The sequence below is a fragment of the Tetranychus urticae genome, chromosome 2 (genome assembly GCF_039701765.1).
Source record: "Tetranychus urticae isolate SD_2017Ah chromosome 2, NJAU_TeUrti_SD_1.0, whole genome shotgun sequence".
NCBI classification, from domain to species: domain Eukaryota; kingdom Metazoa; phylum Arthropoda; class Arachnida; order Trombidiformes; family Tetranychidae; genus Tetranychus; species Tetranychus urticae.
In genome coordinates this window covers 29427001-29442353 of record NC_142959.1, presented here as the reverse complement: position 1 = coordinate 29442353, position 15353 = coordinate 29427001, and the positions used below count along the sequence as shown (strand labels likewise).

Here is a 15353-nt window from a genome sequence, read left to right as displayed (position 1 = left end):
ATTCCGACTGAGCATTTTCTGAATTTGCACTTTGGCTTATTTTTCACAAAGATTTGAACAAATAATGATCAAATTATGTAACTTTGATAATTTGGGTTCAATCGCCATTGAATTTTAATTTTTGGTTTAAATTTTGTATAAATATTTTACAAGATGTTATTTGAGTAGTAAAAATCAAAGTGCCACTGCAATGCAAGTTTGCAATCCTCTGCTTATGGTAAAAATAAGAAAGAATGTGTCCGACTACTGAAATAATCAAACTGGTGCGATAATTAATCAACCATTTTTGCTTAAAAAATGAATTATAAATAAAATAAAAATTATGATAAATTAAGCATTCCAATCTGATTATTTGAAACCAAATGTCCAGAAAAAAATGACCTATCTTGGTGGAAGAAAGATCAACCAATTTACACTCGTTTGCATTAAGTTTGTTACTTGTAAACACAGCTGACAACGTAATTTTTCACATACTTTTGTAGCAAAGATAATGAATATTTCAATTCAATTGATAAGAGTTAGATTTAATAAATCAAAAGATAAGAATAGGAAAAGGAAATAATTGGTCATTTAGTTTGTCTGTTTGTTTTTTTGTTGATTTTTTGGTCTATTTATTTGTTTATTTGTGATCTAATTATGCCTCGAGCAATCGAAAGTAAAACTAGACTTGAAATTATTGTGCTCATCACTATCGGTATACCAGTAAACTTAATTTCTGACCAACTCAATATTTCTAAAATGACTGTTTACCGTTGGTTTGAACGATATTTAACAACTGGTGAACTCAATACTAATTATAAAAATAATAAACGTCCACGTTTGACCAATTTTGACGAAGATTTGAACATTGTTTTGGCTTCAATCGACTCACCCTTTAAAACAGCAGCTGATATTTTTCGTGAAATCGATGAAGAAATTTCATATGACTCAGTAAATCGTAGATTAAATGAAAATGGATTTGGATCTCATCGTGCTGCTCGTAAAATTTGGTTAACAATTAATCATAAGCTTCAAAGAATGAATTATGCTGAACGTTATTTGAATTGGCAAAATTGGGACAGAACTTTTTTCGTCGACGAGGCCACATTTTCATCTGATAACAGAAATGTTATATTGGTAAGACGCCCTTTTGGTACACGATTTGATGAAGCTTATATTGGTTTTACAAATAGATCAGGTCGTAAATCAGTATCTGTTTTTGGTATAATGAGTATTCATGGTCTTGGACCTTTGATCAGAATCAGAGGAAATCTTAATTCAAGAATTTATTGTGATATTTTGAACTTCTATGTTAAACCTTATATTTCATCAATATTCAATAGAAGACCTTCTTTTCTCGTTCAAGATAATAGTCCAATTCATAATTCAAGACTATGTCAAGCTCTTTTCAATCAAATTTTAACAAATGACCTCAATTGTTTCAGACTCCCTCATCCACCTCGTTCCCCTGATCTCAATCCAATTGAAAATGTGTGGTCAATTATTAAGAAAAAAATCAATTGTGAAAATATTCATAATGATCAAGTTCTTTGGAACAATATTTGTAAAGCATGGCAAGAATTGAGTTCAGATCATAATTATTTTGTTACTTTAACTCAATCAATGCCTCGAAGATTAAGGCAAGTTATTGATAATAATGGAGGTGTAATCAATTACTGATAAAATTAAAGATTAAAAGTATGATCAAAAATGAAAAATTATGCTATCAGCTGTGTTTACAAGTAACAAACTTAATGCAAACGAGTGTACAACAAATGAAAAAGGATGAAGACTGAATTACTAGTCGATTACTGGTCGACGGTCAACTAGCAGTCGACTGAGCTACTAAGATGTGGCTCAGCCGAAAACTGTATCGACTCACTCACTCTCTTTATTGGCTAACTACGGCGTCTATGTGAAATAAACAGAACAATGAGTTTAATTGAAAAATACAAGTTGGCTTCTCTTTTCCGTCCTGATGCTGATCAAACTTTTTTTATGATCTATTGTTTATTCAATAATGTTTCCAATACTGAACAGTTGACAGCTGATTATGAAACAACAGATATTTGCTTAATTGATCCAAGTTTAATTGTTGATGAGCGTCAGCTTCAAGTAGCTACAGAAACCGCCTTGTTCCATCATCATAGTGGTAAGGCAAAGACTCGTAATTTAAACACTGAGATACTATTCTGTCTTTCACCAAATAATAATGTGAGTATTAATTAAATTATTGATTTATTGAATCGTCTCTATCATCCTTTATAGTTTATGTAAAATTTGAATAATTTACTGATGAAATTGATTGTTTTTTCTAAATATTCAGATATCTTGGTCTTTACAAACCTTTGGAAGCAAGTCTCAAGACGATCACCTGATTGCCATCAAAGTTGTGGAAGAGGAAAGACTTGATAGAAATACAAATCCATTTGGTTTAGTTAATGGCAATCCTATTCCTTTCTCTGATCTAAAACATATCACAAATGAATCTAAGGTGCGAGAAATCTACAATATTCCTAGTTTTGTGGTGTCAATAGATCATTTATTGGAATCAATTTTAAACAACATCTCAGCTAAACATCTTCTTTGATTCATTTTGGTGAGTATGAGTTTTATTTATCATAGTAAACATTGCTGAAAACGTGCTCAATAATATAATTGTTTTCCTCTTGTTTCAGTTTTTCAGCAAAATGGCCTCCATCCAAAAAATAGCTTTAGGATTTTTGGAGGATCTCAATGAATTATCCATAAAACGTTTCAAGTGTAAATTTTTTCCTACCAAAGTTGGTGGCAAACCATTGTGGCTCGGTTTATCAGATTTACCTTCTCCTGAGCAGCTTACATGTTTTAAATGTGGTGTTTCTCTAACCTTTTTGCTTCAAATTTATGTCCCCGGAGAAAGATCCGACGAAACTTTCCATCGGACCTTATTTGTTTTTGCCTGTAATTATGATTCATGTGGTGAAGGCTTCAAAGTTTTTCGATGTCAGCTAAGACGTGCTAATACTTTCTATAGTTATTCACCACCCAACTATGATGATTTAAATGACTATCCGGATGATCCTAAACCAGAAAAATTCGGAAAACACATTTGTAATCTTTGTGGTGTAGTTGCATCACAACAATGTGGCAAATGTAAATCAGTTTTTTATTGTTGCCGAGATCACCAAATCATTGATTGGAAAAAGTTCGACCACAAAAAGCTCTGTGGAAAACCAATTGACACGGTGGATAGATTAGAAAATTCATTCTTATTTCCAGAGTATGAAGTGAGTATCGAAATGGAAGAAAATCTTGCTAAACCAAACACAGAGTCCGACGAAGAAGACGATAATGAAGATGATGTTGAGGAAGACGAAGAAAATGATGAAAATGAAAAGGGCAAAAAGGAAAATAATCGTAAAAATTTATCCTATTGGTTAGAAAAATATAAACCACAATTACAAGATGAAAATCTGGATGAATATGTTACAGGAATCGAAGATGATGCTACTTTCAGTCATTTCACTCGAAAGATAAAAGGCTATGAAGATCAAATACTCAGATATTATTATCCATCTCCTGATGTGACACCAGAGCCACTTTGGATTTGTAGTGCCAATAAATCATACACCATTCCGAATTGTCCAAATTGTGGAGCTGAACGTATTTTCGAATTTCAGATCATGCCGCAACTAATTTATCAATTGAAAGCTTCTTTCGATTTTGGTATACTTGCAGTATATACTTGTAAACAAAATTGCTCAGCAGAAAAAGAAGGTGCTTATCTCGAAGAATACATTTGGGTTCAGAAATTTGAATAAATATCATTATTAATACTTGGTAATATTATTTTAATTTGATAATTTGAATAATACATATATTGAATGACAGCTTTGAAAGTGAAACGAGTTCAATTTACAATTCGAGTCTCTCAAAAGGTTGCTTCTCATTACAAATAGTTTTCATTAGATTTTCAATCTGAGGAAAATGATGTAATGAAACAGTCGCTAGATTATCATCAGTAGGTTTTCCTTCCGCGTCACCAGATTCTCCACATTGATTACACGATTTATGCATCATGTACATATCATAATAGAAACCATTTTCAATTGGAGGACCATAACAAAGGTGACTTCCATATAATCTTTCCAGGGCTTCTCCCAAAACATGGGCAGTTGAATGCCAGAAGACAGCCTTACCTAAGGGCAACATAACAAAGATAATATTGGTTATATTTAGTATATTGACGTAAAGAGCAAAGACAAATAAAAATGCATACCTGTGTCATCATCAAATTTGATTAACTCAATTGAACAATCTTCCTCTAATGGTCTTTCAAGATCCCACAACTTTCCATTAACTTTTGAAATGATTATGCTTTCAACCCATGATTTGGATCCAACTTTTTGGCAACATCAATCGGAGTTGTCTTCCAGCTTTCAAGTCCCTCTAAAGTTTTTAAATTTCCATCTTTGTCAATACAGGAGATTTTAATCAATTTAGGTTCTTTGGTAGCCAACTCGACCAAATAAATAGATTTAAACTTATCCCATAGCTTCAACCGATGTTCGATAAATTCAGGACTGGGAGATAACTCTTTCAAAGGTGTTTTGATTTGTTGAGTAGCACTTTCAGTTGCATTATCCATTTTTGATTGTCTTAATTAGATGAAGTTATGATGGAACTGATTGCAAATTGAATAAATTACAGGTGTACTAATGAGCAAGTTCACGTTAGAACGGATCTTGATCATTTCATCACCAATGTTGACTGTGAAAACTTAAAGTCCAGAGATGGGATTGGATCTTGGACTCAATAGATATCTATCAATAATTTCTCAATGATCTCTTTGATCTAGACTCACTAGATGGAGCAACCATGTCAAACGTAATTAGATATCTCAGCACAACCACTGAGAGGTTTTTGCTTTGATGAATATGAAGCTTTCTTATAACAGTGAAGGCGAGCATTCCAGAATAAATAGATTATTTCTTCTCTTTATCAAGTATTGAAATTTTCTTGATTAAAGAAACATTAGAAGTGAATTGTTTTATTAATCATCACCTTTGCCATCATGTATTCTAAATTAATGTTAATATTAACCTTGTGTTACCTTGCTTTAGACTTAACAAATATTAAGGTTGATGGTGCCTCCTCAGCCTCCTCATCATCTTCTAATCAACTTAATCCTGTTGGTGGTTCTGATTTAGTTTTAAGCCATTTTCAACCCATGGTTGCTATGCTTTGTGGTCGAGGTAAATTTCATAACCAATACCTGGATGAAAACAAACGATGGGTTTCCGATCCAGATCCTAAGGCTGTGTGTACCAAAGATAAATTGGAAATACTTGAATACTGTCGTAAAGTTTACCCTAAAAAGGATATTCGTAATATTGTTGAATACAGCAAATACATGGTAGTTGACAATTGGTGTAAATTTGGACAAAAATGTGGAGGCCGTCATTTGGTTAAACCATACCGATGTTTAGAAGGACCATTCCAAAGCGATGCACTTCTTGTACCTGCTTACTGTCTCTTTGACCATATTCACAATGGATCTATTTGTCAAAGCTCAGAGTTTTGGAATCGCACAGCAGCTGCTAGTTGCGCCGAGAAGCGTAACATGAAACTTAAATCTTTCGGAATGTTATTGCCCTGTGGAGTCGGAATATTCGGTGGTGTGGAATTTGTATGTTGTCCTGCATGGTCAACAACACCTTCTCCTCCCGAATTAGTGTCTCTTGCTACCGATAAGAAACAAATGGGTAAGTTATATCAAACCTTTATATTTCACGCAGTTGGTAAAGAATTCAAGAAAAGAAATGATATTTAGCTTTTACATTTTCATTTCTACATTTAATGTAAGTACTTTCTGATTCATTTACTCTTGAAACAAACTGTTCAAATGATATCAAGTTCCCTTGTTAATTTTTGCTGGTTAGTTCCACAATTCATTGAACCATAATAATTAGTGAATAACTGACTCAATTAATTTAATCTATTCTTGAATTGGTTCAGGTTGAATATTTCATCTTACTTTTTTCTTGAGCCACATTTGACTATCAATTGACTACATACATGTATAGTATTATATAGCATTACATTTTCCTTTTCTTTAATGTTTGCAGAACCCTTTGCCTTTTCCTTTCCGTCGATACAACAAGATCAATATTAGGTCAATAATCTAGACCAATCAAACACAATTGAGTATTAAAACTGTGATAAATCAAAGGACTACGCCAAATGATGCTTCTCATACAATTGTATCTACCCCAATGGATTATTTTAATTCACTTTATTACATAACCATGACAAACTTTATCATCTGAAAATCAAAATGGACCATAATTTGACTGTCAGATGGTTGATGTTTTTAATTTCAATATACGTTTGAATCATAAATACTTGAATCTTTGTCAATCAAAGATCACAGATGTCCTCGAATGAGCGCAGAATCAAACTCAGATAGTCTTAAAAATAACGTTAAAATACTTGAATCTTTTCATGAAAATCAATGCAAACTCACATAAAGTTAATATTAAAACATATTTCTCTTAAAAAACAACAAAAAGAAACGTAAGCGTCAGCACTTACTATTTTTAGCAACAAGTCAGATTATTTGAAAATGAGATCCAAAGTCAAAATTGTTACCAAGAGAAAAGTAAACAAATAATAATAGCGATTATATAATATTTGAAAACCATGATAGTTTAAATATGGATAAATAATGCTTAATACCTTTCTTTTTACCTATTATAAAAAAAATCTTCTATGTCAACATGAAGTTAGCAATAATTTTTAATGAATATTTTGTAAATGCATATCTCTTTGCATTTGTGTGGTTTTTACTCCTTATTTTTTCGCTGAATTAACTTCAACCAATGAAACTGATGTTTACCACTGAAACTATTTGATAAACATCAATACATAAAGGATTGCATTTTCTGTGATTGCTTTAATCTTCTCTCATTCATGCTATTATTATGTGCCCAACCTGTATAATGATAAAATATGTAATTCTTGAATGTCTAGGTAAAACGGTGTTAGTAAAGCATAACAACTTGAAACAATAACAATAGTAATAATAGTTAGCTAACTTTTGATATTAAGATTATTGATGGAGTGGAGGAAATTTAAGAGTAAAATCATAACGAGGCGAAAAAGGCGTAAAACAAAAAACTTCCGGCTTATGCTTTTTCAAGATACTGCCAATTAGGTAATCATCTGTAAAGTTTTTTTGTTTCTTGCAGAGATACAACACTGAGCAGAATGATGAAGAGAATGAGAAAAAAGAAGAGCGTTGATGATAGTAATGATGAAGAGGATGATAAGGAGAAACATGAAAAGTATAAGTTATGGTGTATTAAGCTTCTCTTCCTTTTTATGTTCAGCTCTATCTGACTCTCCCTGTACCTAAACCATTCTAAAGTCTATTGGGAACGCAAACTCACATATAACCTATTTTTGTTAGCAATGGTTTTTTCACCATTTCTGGACTCTCGAGATTTGTGTAGTTGAAGTAAATTACTTGATTGTTACACGATAATCAGCCATTTTAATGAACTGTATCAAAAAACATTAACAAAATCTTGTTACCATGTATTATTACACTCTCACTCCAACTCATCCTCCTTTGAATATCTCATTTCTTTGCTCTCCTCTGACTTTTTCAAGTCATATTTCAAATAATATGTTGATGATGATATGTGTTTCTGTGAAATTGTTTGGTTTGGTGTTGCCACTTAATCTTTGACTTGATCACAATTCATCTTTGTCTTTTTTTCATGATTGCCCTCTAATGAGTTAATGTTTACTCATCGTCATCATTACCATCCTCATGAAACCTCTGACCTATCCTCACTGAAGCTCTCTCCTTCTCCCTCTCTCTCTTCTTTCCTTTTATCATCATTTTTCTGTAAAATGAACAATAATTCACAGGATGATATATTTTTCCTTTAGCGTTTATGTTCATGATTTATTGAATTCAAACCATGTTCATGGAACCTTTTAAATTCATATTATCTTACAGACTAAAGCTAGAGAAAACAATCTATTTTTATCATAAAAATTGTCAAAAATATGCAAATTATATTGCTTTTTGTTTCTCCTCTTTACTTTTCATATATCTTTTTTTCTTCATCATACAATTTATAATTTGTAAATTGCAATTATCAGCACGAAATGGTAAAAGTTTACGTTTAATTATTGCCAGATTACCTATCATGGAAAGTTGCTTACCTATGATGCTTTCAGTTTCAGCTTATTCCCAGTTATAGCCTAAATCATAATTATTTCACTTTTTTCTATTGTAAAAGGTTTTAAAATTTTGGTCAAAAGACTAATTAATTTTTTTTGGGTTTTCTTTCAAAATTTTATTGTTAACTTTGATAATGTCGACAGTCGAAAATTGAACATTTAATTGAATATTTTAATGATTTATCAAGTGGAATGAAAGATTTTCAACTTTCTCTTTCGTCTTTATTCAATTTTCTATTGTCAAGATTCATCCTAGAATCTTGATTAAAATCAAAACTTTTCCAGTCATCTTTACTATTTACACACTTATTTCTATGAGATGCTTAATTATCAAAAGTAATTCCACATTTCTTTTTTCACTTCATACAAAACATGGAGTGAAAAATGTTTAATTATTTTGTCTTTCAACTCTTTTAAATGAAATATAAAATATCTTTAAATGAACCTATTAAGTTAAACTTTTGAAAAGACAAGAAGATGGAAAAAGCAACTCATTCTTTGATCTTCTCTCACTTTTTGTATTGTCTTTTTCAATACATTTCAGGCTGTTGTGTTCTCATTTCACCCTGTGACTTATTTTCTCCATGAAATTTGCATTGTTCAGCCCAAAATGTCCACATTTGAATATACACAAAACAAGAGATGTGTGTTCCTCTGTCTGTCTGAACACACCCTAAAGTCTTGAACATTCATCCAAAATGGTGATATTAAGAAAATCAACATTGATGATAAAAGCTGAAATGAAGATGAGAATGAACAGTATTTGTTACGGGCTGTTTACTATCTGAGTTTGTTTACTTATTGTTCAATTCTGGTGCTCATTATACAACCCTTCAACACACAGATGCAACCAGTCATAAAATATCTATAAATTTTTTACTATGCTTCTAATAATTGAAAATAAATGCTCAATTTGATTATAAAATGAAGCCAGAAGAAAAGTCGTTATATTGTAAGCTCATGTAATTCACTTTGAAATTCGTATAATGCTCGTTGAGTATAAAACATTTCACTATTTCTCAATGGTCTCTCAATTTCTTATACATTATTGTTGAATGATCATGCTTCATTGAAATAGCATATATATCAAGAATCACTCTGTATTTAATCAATGGCCAACTAGGCACGTAGACATTGACTTTTCCTCACTCCTCATCCTTTTTGCCTCAAATGATGAACCTTTCCCCTTTCTTCGTCTTCCATTATTTCTGTCTCGTTACATTTTATTCTTACCTCGCATCCTTATTCTCCGATAATATTGTCTAAGGTGTAATACAGAGGTAAAACTTTGCTCTTGGAAATCACATTTAAGGTTGAAAAATAACGTGATGGATTTAACCTTCTTTTATATTATAATCAGCATCCAAAAAATGGTTGATTAAACTTACTAGCGTATTATTTTGCTTTCATAACTCAAGGTTCCCATTGCTATTACCATTATTCAGACGAACCTTCCCTTCATAATTGTTTTATATTATCATCAACTTTATTAGTTATCAAGTTGTCCTTTTTTCTCATTTCTTTTCGTTGCTTCTTCTCTCTTTCCTGTAAAGTTCCATTCTCTCTTTTCATTCATCTTGATTTTTCAATACCATTTATACCGCTATGTCGGATACTGAGTAAATATTATTTCCGAAAAAATATTAACTTGAGTTTTGTTATTTTTTATCTTCCTTTCATTTTTAACATGCTTTGGAAAGTTGAAAATTTAATTTGATAGAAACAATTTGTGGTCTAAACCATTGTATTGACTTGTTAACTTGCTTTCATCATCATTATCATCATCATTATCATCATCATTGATTACTTTACAATTTAATGCTTTATGTCATTGCACGAGTTTATTGCATTATCCTTTTGTGTTTTTTTTGTTTTATTTGGACTTAACTTTCTTTTTGGTTATATGAGATAATATTACTTTGTTACTCATTGTTTACACTTGAAGTTACAGTTTTTGCAATTCTTTCTGTTGAAACTCATTTTCCAAGATTCAACTAACATTCCATGTTTTTGATACTCAACAATTGCAAGTAACCATATTTACAGGAAGAGGCAAGACAAATCAAAGTCTTCCTTCATTGCATTTCATTTCCTTTGATTTCTATCATTGAACAAGCTTTCAGACGAATTTGGTAAAATGGGAAAAGCCATTTCAATAAGAGAGCAAAAAAGAGTAAAAAAATATACCAATGAATCCATTTTGATGATTTCCAATAATGATAATAATCATTCAACATCATTATGATAATCATTTGCTATCTTTTAATCAGAAGATTTAACAGACCATTGAAGACTTACCAATCATTCCTTATCTTCATCATCATCTTCTTTCTTAAACTAAGCTTTTACTAAGTTGCTTGACAATTTATTTTAAAACTAGCAATTTCACATTCGAACTGTCCGTTTGATTTAAACAAAAAGAAAGTTTAGCTCATTAAATTAAAAATGTCCAACACAATGTCCATTGTCCAATGCGCCTACGAGTTGAATTGAACCATGAAAATTAAATAGGCTCAAGATTGAATTCAATAATCAATAACTTGAATAGTAAAAGAAGGAAAATGATGAATTGAAAAGGTTTGAAAAGTAATATTAATTAAGAATAAATTGATTGACTGACTTTTTTACATTCACAATAACAACTATTTCAAGATTGCCAATTCATATTAACAAAATAAATATCCAGTATAAACTCGGTCCATTGAAAGAATCTGAGTGAAAAGAGAAAGAAAAGGAAAATGAAATTCTAGATGATGAAAAGATGGATAGAAAAGGAAAAAGAAAGACGAGAGAAAAAGTTGATAGAGAAAACAAAAAGACCAGTAAACTTTGTGGATCGATGAGAAATCGATGGACAGACATGAACGAAGATAGGGTGAGTGAGAAATGTTTTGACATGAAGATGAAGGAGATTGAAGAAAGAGAAAGAGAAATTTGAAGAGACTGATGATAGCCAAACGATTGTTGATGAAAGATGATGTTAACTATTTGATGGTATCATTGGAAAACTAGTCTCCACTCTTTTTCATTTCATCCATTCCTCTGATATCTCCATCATTTTCATCTTCATCACTTTCTTTCATTTTCACTCAATATTTCTATCTATTTTTTGTGCTCAAAAACTTGAACAATCTTCACCCTGACCTTATTCATCAGTTATTGACAAATTATTTTCCTGATACTACTTATGATCAGTCTCATTTCGTCCATCGTCTCCAGCAAAATTCAATACTTGCACTGAATACTTGAGAGGATGAAAAATTAGCGCCAATTTTCAATTATTAATAATTATCGAATTATTTTCAGTTCAAATTTTTCAAGTTGACTTTTGTTGACAAATATGTTTAAAAGTAATTTTACCTTTTTATAATATTTATATCAAGTGTAGAGAAGGATAATCTTTTTTTCCATGGCATTATTTACTCATGCTCAAGATATAATCCAAGTTGTTGAATAGAAACATTTATCATGATACATTATGTTGTATACTCTGAATTTGTTGTTACCTTTTCTTTTACCTTTCTTGATTGTACTTTCCTAAATTGAGTTTGATAACTGAATTATTATCAAAAGAATCACCAGTTTCAATTTTAAGAAACTGTTGAAACTACTTTTCAATAACTATCAATACCTACTGGTAACTTGATTTTCAAACAAACTTTTTTCAATAACATTTCAAATCCATATAAGTAGATCCATGCAATATATTAATGCTCATGAATTCACATAGGTATGTATTACCTAACTTGTTCATTGATCCATTTCTCTCGTCTCTCTACTTTATATAACTTTTTTCCTCTTTTCCTCTTTGCCTAAACGATATTTACCGAGAGGAAAAAAATTGACGCTGAAAAAAGGTAAATGTCAGGTAACCAGGAAATATTCAACTTCTTCTACTCAAATAAACCTTCAAACTTATCAAGCAACCACTACTAACCACTTGAACACTTTCATTTCAACCTCTTTTTCCTAGCATTTACAGGCAAAATATGTTTTTAATGTTTCTACAACCTTTAAATTGTTTCCCTGCACTCTTCTCATTTTCAATCAATCACTAGCCATTTTTCATTGCGTTAATTAACCATTATTTTTATAATTATCAGCCTGATGGTTATAAAATGCATTCAAATGATGTCAAAAATGTTCAATAGCTACAATCATTTTTCTTGTTGATTGAAAACTTTTACGGCCATTTATTTACACGCTTCTATCACCAAACTTACAGGAATCTGTTAATTATTCATGTTGAACATTTTTCACCTCTAATTGATTCTAAACTTGTCTGAATATTCTGAATATTCGCCTTTAAATTGATTACTTTAATTTGCTCCTAGATTTTAATATTTTAATCAAAGAAAAAAGATCAGCAAAATCTTACATATCAAGAATGAATTAAGAAAATGATCATTTTAATTCCATCTTGATCATCATTGTAATTATTATCATCATATTTTACCTTTTAAGGCTTCGCATGCAAAACTCTATCCGATAAGTTCTTACTCTATTACTTTTCTTATCGACTTTTTCTTCATCTTTTGTTGTTTTTTGTCTTGCAATTGTTTTGATACTTGAGTTGGTAAAAAAAAGTGTGATTAGCAAAGAGGACAACAAATAAAGATATTGCCACTTTTACTTTGTCCTCGATAAGATTAAAAGGTTCTCGAGAGGAAGTCTTACTTGTTAGTTGATAGCCAATGGTCATTCTTTTTCCTAATAGTACCTTGTCCATGCTTCACTTTCTTTCTCATGTTGGCCCTTTTCAGTTACTCTCTCTGTCTCTTTCCGTTTTCTGTTGACAGGCTCTTTGAGTTGTACTGAATACGAAACAAGAGAAAAGAGAATGAAATGTTGCACAGAATCAAAATGAAGAATAACCAATGCTGAGAATCAATCTGATCAATCATAAATTAACAGAGAGTCACGTAACAGTTTACGTTAGCTTTAGACTGGAACCTTAATCGATCTCATTGTTTACGTTTGATTGTAGACCCTATTTAGTAACATAAATTATGCAGCCAACATCAACATTAACAGTGAACAACAACTAATAATTGCTTATACTCAACAGACTAATTTGTTTTCTCACTTTAATCAATTGTCCAATTATGATTATCCAAATAATTTAAAACGATCACTTCTCACTCAACCCAATTTCAACCTTACCTAAACCAACTTTACTTAATCTTGTGTATACTATTGATAAAGCTATCAACTTTTCAATTGGTTGATGCCTAATATAATGAAAATGATCTCAATTAATTGGTATATTGAAAGAAATACACTATTGTACATTTTTATACCATTTATAATAAGACATGCTTAGATGATGTTCAGCTAGTGACCAGTTCAATGAGATAACGAGGATAATCAACCAACTGTAATGATCTTGCATTTTTACTATCAGCTTCATATTTATTATCTCACTAACAGTTTGCTATTCATGTCTTTATGTGTCGTCAGAGATTCTGTGTCTTGATTTTTGTCTGAACATCATCTGAGATAATTTTTGCAGTTTTGCATGGAGCACATTTACAGAAGGTTAGATCTATTCAAAAGACGATACAATAATAAATTTCTGATGATGTATTTCATATTTTTCTCGTCTTTCCTACTTGATTTCACTCCACCTCGGTGTTGGCTTCATCAATCTAATCGACTAGTTTATCGATGATCATGAAGATGGATGATAATGGGCGAAATGCACAAACACACAAAACTGAGAAACGAAAAAAAGTGAAAATGAACAAATGTTACTATGCATGTAATAGTAAATGAAGAATGAGTAACTTCTGTTTACACTATTGGGAGTCAAAAACGTATCTAAGGTTAAACTAGAGATTGATGGTAACCGTAATGTGTGGACCTTAAGGATTTATCAACTAAGCCATTCATCTTGAACCCTTTTTGCTCTCCATTTACCTATGACTTTGTTTCCTCTTGGGAACTGGCCAGGGGAGAAACAAACAAGCAAAGATACAAAATTAAGAATAATATTGTTGAATCATTCAATAACTAGCGTATACAAATACAAATTATAAGATAAATTCGCTGAAATTCCTGGGCATTCCTTATGCCTTCCATTGCCTCACATCGAATTCGCTATTGGTTATTTTTACTTTAAATTCCATAACTGCTCATAAAATTTCTGCTTTGTCTGATAATCTTTTAATAGTTCTTGATTGACTTGCTTTATAAAACTGAATCTGAATCCGAAAAACAAAAATGTGAATAAGTTATCATGAACCAGACAAGCACTGTGATTTAAGTCAGTTGTTTTGTTAATTGGTAATTAATTAACCGTGTTCGAGTGTATTGATATTTGTTTTGCTCACAATCACCATGCCTGGTGAATTTTATATCACCAACAGATTCCCACGACTGAGAGACTCCAACCTATCGCTATCAGATAAAACTTGTGTCATAGTTAGTATCCTAATGAATACAATTTGATGATTTGTTTCCTTGAACATTGATTGTTAAAATAACATCCATTGGTGAATTCACATTGAATAATTACTCTGAAAGCAAAATGACTGATTTATAATAGTCGAGTGTATCCTTACAAATCCTTAATAACTGGAAAGGTTTATCTATTAGAGCAATATTCCTTTTCGAGCCAATGAATTTATCTTTTCTCTTTCTTGATTTTCGCCATTTTCCACCATCATAACCAATTTTTATCATGACACCGTATAATATATCAATATTAATATATTCAATGTAAGCAATCTTTATTGAATCCGTTCAGCAATGTGATTACATTGAGGGATGGATTACATTATCATGACCTTTATCATGAGGAGGGATAAAAAGAACCCCGATAAAGAAAATGAATGAATACAATACTTTACTTTTCTCCTTCTCTGGGCAAAGAAGAATGAGAGAAGAAAAAACCAGAAGATGAAAAGTTCATGTGTGAAACTGACGATTTTCTTCGCCTTTACCCTGTCTTAATGTTCGCAAGTCAATCCCTTTTCAGCTCAGGTTATAATCATAACTTTTATCACACAGCTCATCGCATCTTTGCTCATCTATTATAAGGCATGTTACCAACCATCTGCGTTGAAATGTTATGAATTTTTTATTCAATAGACTCCAACAACAATGGTTCAAGAGAATGCATAAAGTTTAAGGAA

The 15353-nt window shown here is 31.2% G+C and overlaps 3 protein-coding genes and 1 pseudogene across 4 annotated transcripts in view; 3 read left to right on the top strand and 1 right to left on the bottom strand.

Moving 5' to 3' along the window:
* The first annotated feature begins 1891 nt into the window (after positions 1-1891).
* LOC107368092 (uS5 assembly chaperone PDCD2) lies at positions 1892-3805 on the top strand. The gene is made up of 3 exons (XM_015935872.3): positions 1892-2193; positions 2306-2578; positions 2658-3805. The coding sequence occupies exon 3, from the start codon at positions 2670-2672 to the stop codon at positions 3780-3782; it is 1113 nt and encodes a 370-aa protein (XP_015791358.1). The 5' UTR covers positions 1892-2193; positions 2306-2578; positions 2658-2669; the 3' UTR covers positions 3783-3805.
* On the top strand, positions 1912-2569 carry LOC107368006 (EKC/KEOPS complex subunit TPRKB). The gene is made up of 2 exons (XM_015935781.1): positions 1912-2193; positions 2306-2569. The coding sequence occupies exons 1-2, from the start codon at positions 1912-1914 to the stop codon at positions 2567-2569; spliced, it is 546 nt and encodes a 181-aa protein (XP_015791267.1).
* LOC107368096 (threonine--tRNA ligase, cytoplasmic-like) lies at positions 3795-4746 on the bottom strand (annotated as a pseudogene). Its single transcript, XR_016198237.1, has 2 exons — positions 4241-4746; positions 3795-4160 (listed from the first exon to the last, which is right to left on the bottom strand). The product of XR_016198237.1 is annotated as a threonine--tRNA ligase, cytoplasmic-like (transcript).
* Positions 4747-4916: 170 nt separating this feature from the next.
* Positions 4917-15353, top strand: part of Appl (amyloid-beta-like protein) — a 36563-nt gene continuing 26126 nt past the window's right edge. The window contains exon 1 of the mRNA XM_015935871.3: positions 4917-5726. Coding sequence (XP_015791357.3) covers positions 5036-5726 — 691 coding nt within the window. The 5' untranslated portion in view covers positions 4917-5035. The remainder of the gene's footprint in view (positions 5727-15353) is intronic.

What these genes read in the sequence shown, in the direction of transcription:
- LOC107368006 (XM_015935781.1), top strand. Translation starts at nt 1,912, where the DNA reads ATGAGTTTAATTGAAAAATACAAGTTGGCTTCTCTTTTCCGTCCTGAT. An exon ending in GTCTTTCACCAAATAATAAT is followed by an intron (nt 2,194 to 2,305) that starts GTGAGTATTAAT and finishes CTAAATATTCAG; the next exon opens with ATATCTTGGTCTTTACAAAC.
- LOC107368092 (XM_015935872.3), top strand. Translation starts at nt 2,670, where the DNA reads ATGGCCTCCATCCAAAAAATAGCTTTAGGATTTTTGGAGGATCTCAAT.